Source organism: Nanorana parkeri, unplaced genomic scaffold, assembly GCF_000935625.1.
Source record: "Nanorana parkeri isolate BGI_ZX_2015 unplaced genomic scaffold, ASM93562v1 scaffold1391, whole genome shotgun sequence".
In the NCBI taxonomy this organism is placed as follows: domain Eukaryota; kingdom Metazoa; phylum Chordata; class Amphibia; order Anura; family Dicroglossidae; genus Nanorana; species Nanorana parkeri.
In genome coordinates this window covers 8,015-25,471 of record NW_017307659.1, presented here as the reverse complement: position 1 = coordinate 25,471, position 17,457 = coordinate 8,015, and the positions used below count along the sequence as shown (strand labels likewise).

The following is a 17,457-nucleotide window of genomic DNA, read 5'->3' as shown; positions in this document are numbered from 1 at the left end:
GTCTGGAGGAAAAGAGGTTTACCCTTGCATACGGAAAGGATTCTTCACAGTTAGAGCTGTGAAAATGTGGAATAGGCTGCCCCAGGAGCTAGTTCTAGCTAGCTGTTAATTGTTTAAAAAAAATCTGGATGTATTCCTAAATGCACAGAATATTACTGGATATTGAGTTGTTATAGGTATATTAAGCATCAGAGATTGTTGATCCAGGGAATATACGATTGCCTTATGGGATTATTATTATTATACAGGATTTATATAGCGCCAACAGTTTGTACAGTGCTTTACAATATAAGGAAGACATTACAATCACAATACAATTTAACACAAGATGGTAAGGAAGGGCCCTGCACCTGAGGGCTTACAATCTAAAAGGGAGGGGCAAGTGATACATGAGGAGGTAGCTATGCGGATGAATTGTTTGAGAACGTGATGGTTGAGCGTTTAGGTTGAGGTGGGATAGGCCTCCCTGAAGAGATGAGTCTTAAGGGATCGCCTAAAGCCAGTCAGAGAGGGAGATAGACGGACAGGTTGGGGTAAAGAGTTCCAGAGGATGGGAGAGACTTGGTGGCGAGCATGGGAGGAGTTGATGAGGGAGCTGGAAAGCAAAAGGTCTTTTGAAGAGCGGAGGGGACGGTTAGGGTGATACTTTGAGACAAGGTTTGAGATATAGCCGGGGGCAGAGTTGTGGATGGCTTTGTAAGTCATTGTTAATATTTTGAATTTTATCCTTTGGGCTATTGGAAGCCAGTGCAGGAATCGGCAGAGGGGGGTTGCAGACACTGAGCGATTGGTTAGGTGAATGAGTCTAGCAGCAGCGTTCATGATAGACTGAAGGGGGGATAGCCTGTGTAGAGGAAGACCAATGAGGAGGGAGTTGCAATAGTCAGGGCGAGAGATAACGAGTGGATGAGTAGTTTTGAGGTTTCATTGGTAAGGAAGGGGCGTATTTTAGAGATGTTGCGAAGGAGGAAAAAGAAGAAAGGTGAGGTAGGAGTCAAGGATGACACCTAGCACCTTGGCATGGGTGGAGGGCTGGATAGTTGTGTTATTAATCTCAAGGGAAAAGTTGGGGGAAGGTGCACGGGCGGGAGGAAATATCATGAGCTCAGTTTTTGAAAGGTTGAGTTTTAAGAAATGTTGTGACATCCAGACTGATATGTCAGTTAGTAGATTATAGTGACACGCAAGGACACTGAGGGGGTGAGTTGTGGAGTAGAAAGATCGATTTGAGTGTCATCGGCATAGAGATGGTATTGGAAGCCATGTGAGGTTATTAACTGCCGAAGGGAGGAAGTGTAGATGGAGAAGTCCAAGGACAGAGCCTTGGGGGACCCCTACAGAAAGAGGAGGGCAGGAGTTAGATTTGTAGGTGACACTAAAGGAGTGCTTAGATTGGTAGAAGGAGAACCATGAGAGAGCAGAGTCTTGTAGGCCAAGCGAGTGAAGTTTTTTGAAGAGGAACTGGTGGTCAACAGTGTCAAAAGCAGCAGAAAGGTCTGATAGCAAGAGTAAGGAGTAGTGGCCATTGTTTTTGATCAGGAATCAGGAAGTAATTGTTTTCCCCTGTTGGAGCAAATTGAACCATGCTTTAAAGGGTTTTTTTTTGCCTTCCTCTGGATCAACAGTGGGTAATTGGGGGCATTGCGTTCTGTTTAAGCTTTTCTTTTTTTTTTCATATATCTCTTTAGGTTGAACTCGATGGACTTGTGTCTTTTTTCAACCTGACTAACTATGTAACAAGAAAATATTCTGCTTTTGGCCTGAAACTACTGAGCATTACCTGTTTTTTCAAAGCCCAATTTTTGCCATCATTTTTGTTCCCTGAAGTTTGGCCCAAAGAAGATCTTCGCTCCATCTGCTTAAAGAAAATGCGTTCCATTAGAATTCTGCAGTCTTTCCATTATATTTCAAATTGAACACAATCTTAAATCTAGTGGTAGATATTTTTTTCATGTTACTTGCATACAAGTAACATGTCAGTATAACACTGACAAATGTCTATTACCTCTCACACAGAGCACAGTATTCCCCCCAGCAAAGATGATCTGCTTTTCTTTCCAGGTGGGCATTGCCCTCCTTTTCAGGCATTATCCAGAGTAGGAATTTACTTCCTGGACTGAGATGTTGGCAGAGCCATGTAAATCCTGGAGCCTATTAGCTGTGCTCACAAATACTTGACTGAGATCAGCCGACACCGCAGCCACCCTTCATTCTGCAAAGTCACGATGCTGTAATCTGTTCACTGGCAGAGAGGAGACTTAGAAAAATGTTTTCTCCTGCAGACTGATGGCACCATCTCAGCCTAGGCAAAGTCACTTACTTGCAACCTAAAGACAGTTTTTTTTAATGACAAAATATACAGTTTTTTAAAATAATTATGTTGTTGCTGTATATTGTCAAGTTTTGAGTACATTCATGCACAAAAGTAACTAAAAGATGCACTTTAATAAAAAAGTTACGTTAAGTTTGTTTGGTATTTCAAAACTATTGGGGAAAGACGCAAGCAAAGCATGCCTAATGATCTTAACCCTTTCATGTGCAGGGGTCATTAAAACCTTTGTCATCAGAATAAATGTTTAAATTTTGATATGTACTGATTTATTCAGCAATAACTTTTAAACTGATTTCCATTCCAAAGTCATTTGGGGGCCTCAATTTAGCCATTTTGGTTGTTTTTTTTTTTTTTAACCCTAACTTTTTTTTTTACAATAATCAGAGAAATTTTGAAAAATGCAGTTCTAGTTCATTTGATGCGTTATGCATGTTGTCTAATGAATACATTTCCAAATATTGTCACTATTTTGTCCTATTTATCATAAATAGCGAGACCACCAAATATGTTTACATTTTTATACATATGTCAGTGCTGTATGGTCGATAAACAGCTGTGTATATTTTAGAATACTGGATATTAGGCATACAATGAGTGGCCAGATATTATGACCACCTGACGTTTGTAGGCAAATTAGCTATAATTTTGCGCTGAAGTTGCTAGAGGGCCAGACCATTAAAAATAGAGAAGCAGGTTGTTTACCACAACAGTAGAAGTGATTTTTTTTCTGAAGATATGGGTAAACAACGTGATTTAACAGCCTTTGAACGTGGGATTTGTTTTCCTGGCATGATTTGGGCCCTTTAATTTGTGTGGAACAACGTCTGAATAGCACAACATACCAAAGTATCGTTGCTGATCAAGTTCATCCTATCATGTTGATGGCATATCCCAATGGAAATGGCTTCTTCCAACAAGACAATGCGCCATGCCACGGTGCTCGTATTGTGCAGGAGTGGTTTCAAGAACATGAGGGAGACTTTACCTTGCTTAGGTGGCCCCCACAATCACCAGATCTCAATCCAATTGAGCATTTGTGGGACGAAGTTGAAAGAGCCCTCAGGCAGCTGGTTCCACAACCATCAAATCTCACAGAACTGGACAGTGCTATTCATCAGGCATGGTGTCAGATGCCTCGCATCACCTTTCAAAATCTCATGGAGTCAATGCCAAGAAGAATCGCCGCAGTATTGAAGGCAAAAGGTGGCCCAACAAAGTACTGATGGGGTGGTCATAATAATCTGGCCACTCAGTGTATGCAAGCAATGAAGGTTAAACTCCTTCTGACGTACACCGTTCAGTGCTGGGACCCTAACTTTTTAAAATATTTAAAAAAAGTACAGTTTCTGTGTTTGCAGATGACACGAAACTATGTAGTGGAATACAGTCCTTAAAAGAAGTCTCCAACTCACAAGCAGATCTGAATGCACTCTTTGATTGGGCATCTACGGTATGTGGCAAATTAAGTTTAATGTTGAAGATTAAGAGTTATGCACTTGGGGACTAGAAAACATGTATGCATCATAAATTCTAGGGGTAGTACATCTGTCACAGTCATTGATCGGGAAGGATCTGGGTGTTAAGTTAGACCATAGACTCAATAATAGCATCCAGTGTCAAAGTGGCAGTTTCTAAAGCAAGCAAAATACTTAATGGTTTTAAAAGGGGTATAAACTCCAGAGATCCTACCCCTGTGCAAAGCATTAGTAAGACCTCATCTGGAATACGCACTTCAGTTTTGGGCACAAGTTTACTAAAAGGATGTTGTGGAACTGAAGAGAGTGCAGAGAAGGGCAACTAAACTCATGAGAGGCATGGAGGAGCTCAGCTATGAGGAAAGATTAGCTGAACTGAATTTGTTCTCTTGAGAGAAGAGGTAATTAAAGGGGGATATGATAACCATGTATAAAAATATAAATGGTCCATATAGTAAAGGCGGGGCAAAATTATTCACTTTAAGGCCACTGCAAAGGGGCACTCTTTGCGTCTGGAGGAAAAGAGGTTTAACCTTTGCATATGGAAATGCTTCTTCGCAATAACAGCTGTGAAAATGTGTAGTAGGCTTCCTCAGGAACTAATGCTAGCTAGCTCAGTTAACTGTTTAAAAAAAACTGGATGCATTCCTAAATGCACAGAATATATAACTAAATATTAACATTTTATAAGTAAAAAAAACACCAGAGATTGTTGATCCAGGAAATATTCGATTGCTTTATGGGATCAGGAAGGATCCCCCCCCCCCCTTTTGGAGCAAATTGAACCATGCTTTTTGGGGTTTTTTTTGCCTTCCTCTGGATTAGCTGTGGGTAACTGTGGGAACAGGGTTCTGTTTACAGGGGGTTTTTTTCCCCAAATAGGTTGAACTTGTTGCACTTTATGTATTTTTTCAACCCGACTATGTACTGGGGCCAGATGGAGTGATAGAAGCACAATGTCTTGGTTGTGGTAAAAGGCTGAAACCACCTTGGGAAGAAAGGAAGCTCCAGGCTTTAATGCCACCTTATGTGTGAGAGTGGAAAGTGGAATGTTCCTGGCGGTTTTTGGAGAGCCAAGGAAACCAAGTTTAACCAAGGCCTGCAGCCGAGATGTCTAGTGTTATAGGGACAATCAAATTGTTCAACGCTCCATAATTATGATCGGGAGCCAAGATACCTCCAGCATCCAAGATCATCAAAAAAGTTTTCTTGTAATCCAGAGTTGGACTTCTGAGTCACTAGGCCATAGACAACCTGGTCCTTCGTAATAGGTTAATCAATTTCTCCAGAGATTAAACCAATTTGCCACATGCTGCCAGGATGTTAAGCTGCAAGGGCCTAGAGTGAAACCGGGCAAATGGGACTGCCTTGACAGAGAATACCCATCAGCCTGAGGATACAAGTACAAAAACAGAGTTAGTTGACTCTTGGACTGAAATGTCTAAGTCTGAGATTTTAAAGTTTTTCTTATGGAAGGAAAACTCTGGCTTAACTGTGTGCAGGACCAAGCCCAGATATTTCAAGCAAAGAGTCAGTGCCAAAACAGACTTCTGAAGGCTCAGGATCTAAATTAACTCTTTTAAAGTCGGAATACCCTTGGGAGTAGAACAAGCCAAGCACCAGGGCTAAAAGGACCCACAGCAAAGAGGGAATCTCTGATGTGCTGGAAAAATAAGGGCATACACATACTTGATGTCTACAGAAGCCAGAAAGTCTTCCTGATGAAGGAAGACTATGAGAGGACCAGGTGGATTGCAATTGGAGTTTTTTGAATTGAATAAAGACATTAGATGCCTAGTGATCCAAGATGGGGTGGATGCCCCTTTTTGGCATTGGAACTGTGAAAAGGTCAGAATAGCATCTCTAAAACAGGAAGTAGGGTGATATCCCTTTGTTCCAGAAGACTGGCAAGGGCTACACAGAGGTCTGCTAATCTCGATGCCAGGAATATTGGAAGTCCTGAAGTTAGGAGTTTGAGAGCAAAACTCTAGTTTGTAGCCTGTTGAAACCACCTCCCATACCCAGGTATCTGAAATGCTGTCTGTCCAGGTGTTTACAAAGGCTAACAAGCACAATATGTCACTAGCACCCCTAGGACCGGTGTCCAAAAAAAAAAAAAGTATTTTATTGACGAATACACATTTTGTTAAAAGGATGGCAACATTTCGGGGGCCACGCAGGGTCCCTTCATCAGGCCTAATGTGACAATAATGCAATATAATTTACCCTTAGATACGTACCTCCCCTGAAATCACAATACATCAAAGTGACAACAGATTCCCACCATAAATAATTGTTGTGTAAACATCCAAAAAGTTAAGTGGGAATCAAGAATAGATCAATATAATTAAAACAATCCAATGCATGTCACAGAGGTGAATGCCTTAATGCTCAGCACTATATATCCAATGCACACCACAAATATAGGGGTCTCTATCACCCCTCTATTACCTGCCAACAGCTGCTGCCCTCATAGCAACAGGAACACTGCTTATCCTGGCATGCCCCTAGTGTGTATAGGCACAAAACAAATAAAGGCGTCGCCAGGCAGTGGAGACTCACTCTGCTGCTTTATTAATTCTGGTCAGGCAGTTCTCAAGCAAACCCATTGTGGTAGCCAAGGGAATCTATAAAAGGGTTCAAGAAAGGGGAAAGGAGTGAAGTGTAAAAAGAAGGGGAAATAAAGTCAATAGGAAAAAGGGGGGGATGCGGTGGAGGAGGAAAAGGGGAGAAAAAAAGGGTGAGAGAAAAAGAAAAGAAAAACCAGGACTAGAAAAGGGGATCAAAATAAACAAGAGAAAAGGAAGAAAAGGAGGCCAAAAAGAAACACAGGGAAAAGAAGAGGCAGAGTAAGAGGGTGAGATGCCCCTTGAATATGGGGACTGAGTGTTGATTGGGACAGGATGTCCCAACATCTGGACTACATTTTGAATACGGACTAAACATCAAGAAGCAACCAAAACAAAAATAACATTCAGGACTCAAATAGGTGACCCGGAATCAAGGATGTGGACCCTAGTTACATGTGCACCTAGAAGAAAGAGTGCAAGCAATGTACGCTGACAACCCCCAGAGCTGGAGTTCTAGCAGGGACAGGAGCTGTGAAGCTAAATATGGCAAGTGTAAGTCAGGCTCGGCTAAAGGTTCAAGCACTAGGCTAGAAAGCACTAGAGTGTTGCAATGCTGAGTTGGTAGCGTGGTTACCGCAGGGCACGGAGTCTAATGGCCAGCCAGTCTTCCCTAGAGCTCCTGATGGTGGAGATGTTACACTGCATGCTGACCCCTGGTCTTGGCCCCCAGGTTCATTCAACTCAGCTAACAGCCGATGGTTGACAATGCCAGACTTTCGGACAAGCTGCAGACACGGATAATGGGAGAAAAATCAAAGGTCAGGGGCAGGCTGAAGACTAGGTTTTGCAGGGACAAGCCAAAGGCCAGGACAGACTGAAGACATGGATTTCCAGGAACAAGCCAAAAGGTTGGTACACGGATAAACTTCAAGGAATTCGAAACACCTGAACAATGCCTGCATCAAATCAAATTGTTCAGGTATTTTTACAGCCAGCGGGGCCGACTAGCAAGATACTGAAGCTTGGCCCAGTGGGAAATTCCTCCATCCACACAGTTTAGTGTAGATGGAGGAATCTGTTGCACTTTTGCCATCTGACCATAGAAAATCTGCAGATACTCTATTAGGTGTATGGCCAGCAGGAGAGGTCGGCCGATGCCTAAAGTTGCCAGACTAGTGCTCTGCTCCTAACTTGCTCTTGCACATGTCTGGAGGACAAGCAACAGCACAACCCTGCATGCCTGCAGAACCAGGGGAAAGAGGTCTGCACATACTTGTAGAACTACAAGTGACAGCTCAGCTGCAAATTTGCAGCTGAACTGTGACTTTAACATAACACACTCACAATGAACATAGGATATGAGACCATGATGCTGCACTATGCACTTTTCTATCCTTGTAAAGAAGCATACAAGTCGCATCTCCTGTGACAGATCATACTGAAAAAGCAGTAAACAATCTACATTTATCACATGTATCGGTTCATCATTTCAAAACACACGCCAAAGCATGTGCCATGCGTTTATTCATTTATCTTCTATTTGACAAAATATGCATAAATCAATAAATACTTTTTTGGGACACAGATCCTTGGTGTGCTAGTGACATATTGTACTCTTTGGATTCAAGCGGCCATCCGCAGCCATTTCAGCACCAACCTTCAAGGGGTATACCGGTCAGGAGCGTGGTGGGAAACTTACAGGACTAAACAGACTCCACGCTTTATTTGGAATGTTGGAACACTCCTTTATGCTGATGAACTTGTCTGCAGGTTTGGGGGCCCAGGACTTCCTGTGAAACCGGACTCTAGGCTTTGTTTTGGATTTAAAGGCAGGAAGACACCGTCAGATCAACTGTGGGAACAGCCCACTCCTTAAAGGCCTTCTCAAACAGGTATTCGAAAATGTTTGGGTGGTGTTGATCAGGAGTTTCGCAGTCAGTGTACAGAATGCCTGGAAATAGTGTGTGCGTGGGAAAAGTTTAAGTAGTCTTAGGACTTCGTAGAGATCCTAGACTGGTAGCAGCACTGGTGAAAGTTACAGGTTGCTCCTCCACCTTAAGGTAGACAAGCAGCATCAATGCGAGCCTAAATGGTTTCTCTTAGTGTAGGAGTTATGGTGGCTGCATTCAGCTCCACAGGGGCAATCTTATCCTGCATGGATTAGATAAAGCTTCCACAACCGAAGGCTCAGAGGCTGCAGGCAAGTCATATAATGACTCTGCAGAACAAGGTGTATAGGTACATTTATGTCCCCTGGTCAGAATTGGCAATTTGCATTGTGGCCCATTTAAAAACTGCATAACTTGGGGATACCTCCCATGTTAAAGCCAAGGAGGTGGCCACACCCAACCGAGCCAAGAAGGACTCCAAGCAGGGGACAATGTTTAAGGCTGTCGGTGTCAGGCATTCTGACAGAACACTGCAGAATAGTTAGTGGATTGAGAGCCAGATGCACCCAACACAGCGGGACTGCTCCTCTTGTGCTTGGGATCTGACACATTGTACCGCAAGCAGGGACAATGTAGCTGTAATACAAAGTAAAACCCTGAGTACTCAAACCCACTGGTCTGAGTAGGAGAGGATCAAAAGACCAGAGGTGACTATGTCACTGTAAGCAGACTCTAGGACTAAACCACGTGTCTCTTGCGAATAGGAGCAGTGGCAGGAAGATGCCATCTCACTGAATGGCGGGAAAAGAGCACGTAATGCACCTAGTGACGTATAACACTTTGAGGTATCAAAGGAAAAAAGGGGATAATCAAGGCACCCAACGGGTCTAATAAATGAAGTAACTTGTGATGCTCTGCCAACACATCCTATGTATGATGAGTCTTCAAAGATTGGGTCACATCAGGAAAGCGCTTTGTGGCAAACCAACACAGTATGCATAGGTCTGGAAAGCACCACAAACAGAGCCCAGTGACAGTAGGTCACATTCTAGGCAGGCTCTGCGATTGTCCAGTACAGCGGGGTCCGGCCTCCAAAGCTATTGCTGAGGATAGATCAATCCGCATAGACTGCAAAAAGAGAGTCACTCAAGTACTGGAATTTCAAATATGTAGGCATTTTAAGGTGAGACAGCAACCTAATTAGTAAGTTAAGGCTCCAGATAAGGTTAGATGTAACCAACCTGTAATGTAATTTTACTGTGATTTTTACAGTGCAGGTAATTTCTTCATGAAGACATTGCAAGGACTCTACAAAACCCCTATACTGAATTACTATTCATATATTCAGGACAAGAACATTACACAGATAAGATATTTCTGTACTACAGGAATTGCTGTAAAGTGTTACAAAATTTTGATTTACTAGGCTTAGCCAAGTTAAAACTGATTAATGCTACAAGCACATGTTTTATAATTTAGTGAAGGTTGTATTTGTCATTTGCATAGTAGGAACTTGCATTTCATATATTATTTGCGCTGGTTGTCTTTTCTTTTTCTTTTTTGGTTGGTTCTACTGAAATAAAGCTGGGCTTTTTGCTGCCACAGCACATTTCTACATATTCGTTGTAAATTGTAGGGATGCACCGATAACATTTCAAGACCGAGTACTGATACATTACCTCAAGTACTCACCGATACCAATTACAGATACCCTTTTTTTAGTTTCATGTGACAGTTTTTCTATAACAATACAGATTGATCATTTTAGGACAGTGGTGGAGCACCAGGGCCTGGTCGCAGCTGCAACTGCTGTGATCCTGGTTGTTCTGTCACAGACTCCAAGCTGTAGAGGGACTACAAATCTCAGCAAATGCAGAAAATAACTAGCTATAGAAGAGTCAAAAATCTCAGCAATACATTATACAGCAATGCAGAATGACGCCGACTATAGAGGACTACAAATCCTAGAAATACATTTTACAGCAATGCAGAATAAAACCATCAGCTATAGAAAACTACAAGTCCCAGCAATACATTATACAACAGTGCAGAATAAAATGAAGCTATATATTCTGTGTTGCTCTGCTGGATCGGCCTGATGCCTCCAGGGTCTCAGGTTAGCTGGGTGAGGTGTCAGGTGGGCTGTCAGCAGGGGTCCAGAGGGTCTTCTGGGCGGGTGCGAGCCGGCAGAAGCGCTGTAAGCAGTGCTGTGTGGTTCCGAAGGAAGAAGGGGGAGATGTGCGGCCAGCACTGTAAACAGGTGCCGCCATTTACAAGAAGGCTGCCGAGGTCCCCAGCAAGCACAGAACCTCAGGCAGCAGCTTCAGTTTAAAAAAGTTCTTGAGAAAATGCCCAGTATTGGTGCATCCCTAGTAAATAGGGATGTTGCCAGAGTCCGAAGAAGCTATATCCATATGACGACTAAAGGGGTAACTATCTTAATAAGGCTGCCATTACAATTCAGGGGGACATCAAACCAAGACTTTTTTTTTTATCTGTGCAAGTTCATTACTATAGCATTTTCCAAACCTTTTTTCACAGACATCTCTGGACTGTGCTTTACACAATTCTATACACATAAGCTAAAAAGTGGCATCAGGTGACACGACTCGTTTTTTTGCTCACACCTGTAAGAAGGTTACCCCTTGGTACCCAACATTTTTATTCAAATACCAACCCAGAACAGGATTGTAAGTCTACCACAGAACACCAATGTGGACTGATGTTAGGCATTGCTCAAATTCTACCTATTTAGTTTTATAGCAGCAAATGCTCAATATTTAGCTCAAAAGAGTAGGACCCTGTTGCTCAAAGGCATACAATAAAAGCTCTTTTTACAGTCCTAGAATGCTGATATGCTGTTTTAGAGTTGTATAAGGCCATTGTCTTCTTGTACCTGGAAAAATAAAATAAAACTAGAATACCTGCAGGAGAACTAAAAACTTTGTCCATAAAAAAAAAAATGAAAAAAGCTGATACAGCCCACCTTTTGTGTGGATATGGTAACAAAATAATAGGCAAGAATGTATAACCAGGCAGTTATGAAAGCTGAGCAGCTCTATGGGAAAATATAATGCTTGAGGATATTAATGGAGGTCTTTTCAGTTTATGAAGAAGCAGTTTGGGAGAGATGAGACCATATAAAGTTAGCTTATGTAAAATAAGACAAAAAACATCTGAATTTCTCCACGAAAATACAATTGCACTACATTTATAAACATAATTGTTTATTTACTAAACACATCATTAAAGGAGAACTATGAGATGAGTGATTTCCACTCACCTCATAGTTCTAGCCGACCTGTGACAATGAGACTGTCACAGGTCGGCTCAGTAGATCGGGAGGTGAGAGAACACATACCGGGTTCCCTCACCTCTCGATCCTGTCACGGCTCTCTGCCATGACAGGGGGAGGGGCTGGATTCCCCTCTCCCCGCTCCGATCTGCCAGCGCTGACTGGCGGAACGGACGGGGGAGGGGGCGGGTACAGCTGGCTCTGCCTCTAGGTAGGCAGAGCCAGCTGTCACTCACGCAGCTGGGCGGATCCCGTCATCTAAGTCGGGATCCGCTCCAGGTGCGGCGTCTCTGTATACCGCGAGCTGTAGCTTGCGGTAGCTCGCGGTATACTGAGCTTAGGGTAACGGGAGGACGCTAGTTTGTGTCCTCCCGTTACCCTAAGGAGAACTATGGGGAAAAACACTGACCCCATAGTTCTCCTTTAAATGTAGAATAAAATACTGTCAACATAACTGCATCTTACCACAATCCTTTGCACAGCAGAAATTAGAAAGATTGAGGGCTTGTTTACACCAATAACAGTGCGTTCCAGAGCGGTAGCTGCTGGAACTCTCAGCAATCGCTCACTAAACTTCCCCCTTCCTTCTGGGGCGGGAGGGGGCATGAAGTCAATGGCACTGCAGCCACACACCCCACCCACAGTGTGCTCGCACGTGTAAGCATTGCCTGCGTTCCGTTCCACTGTGAACGCAAAAAAATGTTGCATGCTCTTGCGTTCGCAGTGGACCGGAACATCAATGCCCCGCCACGCCCCCTCCGGCCCCAGAGCGAAGGGGGATGTTCAGTGTGAGATCGCTGTGCGTTCCAGGCGCTACTGCTCTGGAACGCACCGCAATTGGTGTGAACAAGTCCTAAGACATTATGTACTGGCTCCACTACAATGCTGTCAATCTAATGTGGCTGAAGAGGTTTGGAGGATATCGACGAAAGGTGCCCATACACCTTGCGATTATTGTATGAAAAACCAACAATAATCGGCCAGTTGATGGTAAGTGCACGATCGCAATTACTGTACAACTTGCTGAATTTGGTTGAACAGGAAAACGTTAATCGAAACAGACGAAAATCTATGGATTAGTGGCGGTTTCATACAACACAAATCGCAACATGAACACTGCACATGCGCAAATTAACATCTATTCTCTCGACTGATGAAAGTTGGACAGTTAGTATTGCTAACTAACAATAATCGAGAACTACATTGGTCTGTGCATGATAGGGTATTCAAGCTGAAATTGAACAGGGGTTCAATAACAGGACAAACAAAATTCAATAATTGTAAGGTGTATGGGCACCTTTAGACAGTTTGCAAGACCAGCACTGAAAGAACCTCTGCAGCTCCTCCGGTCTGATAATGCACATTTACAGTTATAGTTGAGTAAGCAGGCAAGTGACACATGGAAACTGCAAAGCTGCAGTGGTAAATTATGGTGTCACTTTTCTATATGTACAGTAAAGCAGTAGTGTGTCCATTAAAAGAGTGGGTGAACAGAATAACAAATCTTTGTTCTAAGCAAAGTCAAACAATTGAACTGTATTTCAGCTGTGTAATGAACTGTTTGGGTCTTAATTCACTTTAAGAACGCTACTTTCCTGCTTTAACATCTTTGTAACGCTGAAGTCATCTCCTAGTTTTGCAAGGGTCTGGTTAAATTCAGCTGCAATACATGCCTGAACCTGTAATTGTAAACATTTTGTTTCATTTAACAAATTATTCAGGCAACAATCATAAGCACTTATCTAACAAACATCCTAGAGGACTATGGTGTACATACGCACAAAAAGTTCCAGAGTTTGGCTTTCTAGATTAGTTTACTGACATTTATACTGCTTGCACATGCAGCAACATGGAACAAATTGAAATACAATGTGCCAATAAGTAAATACCAACACCACAATAAAAAATCAAGTGAAACACTAAAAAGTAGTTTTAAACCTAAAAAGTAGGCTTAAACCATTGTTGTAAATAAGACTTGCGGCTTGCTGTAAAACAAAAAATACAATCTTGGAAAGAAAGTTCACCCAGTGACATGTGTATATCATCAAGTAGCAGAGTTTCCAGAAAAATTACATGTGTATATTGGCCCGCAGAAGGGTGTGCTGTAGAACCACTTGGTAAAGAAGATCGTCTGGGTACTGGAACATCCACAGTGTAAACCTAAAGTGAACACAAGGCTTAATAAACCATTTCACTAGATACGTTTTCTACAGCATCAAACGCTAGTGGGTAAACCATAGTGGTTTTGGGCAAATGTATAGGGCAAATGTATAGAATATTTCTTTAAAGTGTATCAAAATCCAAAAACAAACATTTTATATGTTGCAGCCACCAGGCATTAAACGTGTTGGTTTAATTTATTTCCTTTTTTCATGGCTTTTTCCTTTATTTTCACCTGGTGGCATATGGATAGTAACACACTTCCTGTTTTAGGGAACAATGGATACTTGCTACACCTTATCTGTTAAGGAGCAGTCACCCTAGGTTTCCTGATTCATACTACATACACCCCCTTACCTCATCTCCTTTACATATGGAGGTGTCCTGTAGTTCACAGGAGATAGCTGGGGAGGAGTGTTTGATATTTAAGTTAATTGCACAGGAAGTGACAAGGACACAAGATATTTGGCGAGGTCAAGATATATTCTGTACGTGCAGAAAATGTAGTTAGCCTAAAAAAAAAAGAGAAAAACAAAAGAAAAACAAATGCAGCCCCCACATCTAAGGACGGGTAAGCAGCAATATATTAATCAGTTGTACTTGGATTTAGATATACTTTATATCAGAGTGGATAAAAATCAATGATTTAAAAAAATAAAATAAAAAAGATTTTATTCAACCCTTTCGCTGTCAAGCCCTCTGGAAAATTTTGCAACTCAGCTGGCCATGCCATTTTTGCAATTTTTTTTAATTTTCTATTGCTGCGAGCGCCATTCGGCTATTTCCTCACTGCTGTTCGGCCCCTATAAGAATAGGCTGAACAGCAGCGTGTAGCCTGCCGGAGGTTCGGCTCAGCCGATCCAGATGTCGGATCAGCTGAGTCAAACTCCTTCTGCACCTCGGGCGGCCGAACATGCTGGGTATGTTCGGCCGACCCGAACCCAGCCGCAGCAAGCCGATGTACAGCTGATTTCAGTGGGTGTACGGCTGAAACCAGCCGTACAAGCCTGAAGTGAATAGCCGAACAGCGTTCGGATCGGTTATTCACACAGCTGCCAATTATTTACAAACACTGGAGTGATGAGACGATCACTCCAGTGTTTGTGCTGCACAGAGGATTGGTAAATATCAATGATATTGATCAATCCCCCGTTCGGCCACGCACAGAGCCGCTGTCATCCGGAAACTGACAGGATGACAGCGACTCAGTTCTCCTCACCGCTCGACCATCCTGAAACTTGCGGCATCTCCCTGCCAGCCGCCGCACCCCCCCCCCTGCTGCCACAGCCCCTACAAGCGGGAGACAGCAGCGGGGATCCATGGAGTCACAGCTTTGGCTTCACAGGATCGGCTTCAGGCAGGGATGAGAGGCTCCAGATGGCGGCAATTTTTCCCATTGATTTGATTTTCAACTGCTGCGTTTGCTAGCGTTTGTAAAAAGACCCCTCAAACCATATATTTTCTGAAAGCGCAGGCCCGGTAATTAATATTAAACCAATAAAAATACACAATTCTATTGATAAAGCACTAAAATCAGTATCAGTGCACAAAAAAAAATGTTCTGACTAAATCTAAAAGATAAAACTGTATTGAGTTAATAAATAAAAAATATTTGCAAATTTGAAATTGCGCCTTTTTGCGAAAAGGTAAAAAATGAAGGTGCGCAAAACTGTAAATAACATGACTTATGTTAATATAATATATAAATGACTTATGTTAATTGTTTTTGCGCTGTGTTGGTGTTGTGAAAAAATGATACAGGCGTATATTTAATTGGAACACAAGGTATCACAACGCATGGCAATGCATCACAAAGCTTTGCAATGCGCTGCCACAGTTAAATGAATGTGTTTTTTTAAAGAAAAGAATCACGCACTGTGATGCGTTATAACAACGCATTGCAGCGCATGTGCACACCACTATATGGTGCACGTGTATGTTATGTGTGTGTGGGGGAGGGAGGGGTTGTGTTTTTTTATTAATTTTTTTACACTTTTTTTTATAATGTACGACATACGGACCTGGCTGTACGTCCCTGGCAGGGAAAGGGTTAAATCTGATTATCAAATTTTTAATAAAATGCTTTTGCAGTAAAAATATATCTAAAGATAGTTTTCTATTTAAGATACATTAATAATTTCGTTTATTCAGCATGAAATGGAGCTTAGTTATGTAGCATGAGGCTGTATATTCTGCAATATTTACATTTTTGAATTCATTTAATGAATCCAAGCTCTGCAAGCTAAGATAACATGCACTGCATCGATGCATTCACACAATTTCGCAGTAAGTAACCATGAGATAAATCATAAAACAAAGTTCAGGAATATTCCTTTTATCCTATTGTTTTGCAAATCCACTCACCTGCTGCCTGCCATGTCCCTCACCTTGTTGCGTCACTGCCGCATCACCAGCCGTCCCATTAAAGTGAATGGGACTGTCGGTGAGTCAATAGCGGGTTAGAGGAGCCGCTGCGGGACAGAGATGACAATTGACGGGAGACGTACACTGTACGTCCAGCCACAAAGGGACCAAATGACTCGTCACGTACACTGTACGTGACCAGTTATTTGCTGCTTTAGAGGGCGGTTAACCGCTGAGAATCAGCTTTTAACATTCATTAATGGATGCCCTTACTACAGAGGCATTCATTAATGAAAGGGTTAACCTTTTTCAGACACCCGATACCTTAATATCGGGTGTCTGAGAGTGAAAGCAGAGGGACACACATGCAGGCTTTTGCCTGGCATTCTGACAGCTCGTATAGATCGAGAGAGATATCTCTTAAGCTATACTGGCTTTTTTTTTTTCTTTCATGAATAGATACAAAATGTATCTATTCTTGAAAGGAGAATGTTTCAGTTTGCTAATCGTTGTTGCAACAATCAGAAAACATTTAGTGACAGCTGAATCCTGAACTGCTGCAGGATCAGTGTCACTAACTTATTATCGGCTGTTCTGAAGTTTGAAGCAGCCTGATAATAACCAAAAATGTATTAATTTATCAAGCAGTAATAGTGAGATTAATTCACAATGACTGCTTGATATAAATAAATAAAATAACATTTTTAAGTTTATATAAAAAAAAAAAAAATGTGTAAAAAAAATAAAACAAATAAGGGACAAATAAATGAATGTTTTGATTGCATTTTTTTTTTAGCTGTGCTGGTTTTGTAAAAAAAATACTACAAATCAAAAAAGGGGAAAAAAGGGGGAGAGACACCGACTTACGCTAGGGGAGGGGGGAGACACCGACCGACGTTGGGGTCCCTTAAAAATTTCCTCGGCAAAAAAGGGGTCACGAGTGGACAAAGTTTAAGAAGGCCTGATCTACATCACCCCCTGTTCATTCATAGTTGTAGTTATAGTAAACATACTCTGTCCTCATGTTATCAATGAACAGGAACACTGAGGATTCCTGTTCATTGATAACAGGAGAGACAGAAAAAGAGATTTAGGACACAAAGTCCTCTATTTTGAAAGGTAAATATCAGGTATCCGTTTAGACCCCCAATATTTCCTGAAGCACCTAAAAGTAATGTAAAAAATCAAAATATTTAACAAATGAATACATATAAAAAAATTAAAAACTTTATAAAAAAATAAATAGAAACAAAATATTTGAAAAAATTAAAATAAAAAAACATTTTCGTTTTCGGTCTGAAATTTTTCTCTATTTCGGTTTAAACATTTTCATTTCGGTGCACCTCTAGTTACACTGAACTAGACTTAAGGG

General features: G+C 41.9%; 1 protein-coding gene across 1 annotated transcript in view; it reads right to left on the bottom strand.

Annotated features, from left to right (window-relative positions):
* Positions 1-14,125, bottom strand: part of LOC108798057 (lamina-associated polypeptide 2, isoforms beta/gamma-like) — a gene marked incomplete at its 5' end in the record, with an annotated part of 58,458 nt that extends 44,333 nt beyond the window's left edge. The window contains 3 exons of the mRNA XM_018569764.1: positions 13,153-13,240; positions 13,635-13,721; positions 14,079-14,125. Of these exons, the coding sequence (XP_018425266.1) occupies positions 13,153-13,240; positions 13,635-13,721; positions 14,079-14,125 (222 nt within the window). The remainder of the gene's footprint in view (positions 1-13,152; positions 13,241-13,634; positions 13,722-14,078) is intronic.
* Between the last annotated feature and the right edge of the window lie 3,332 nt (positions 14,126-17,457).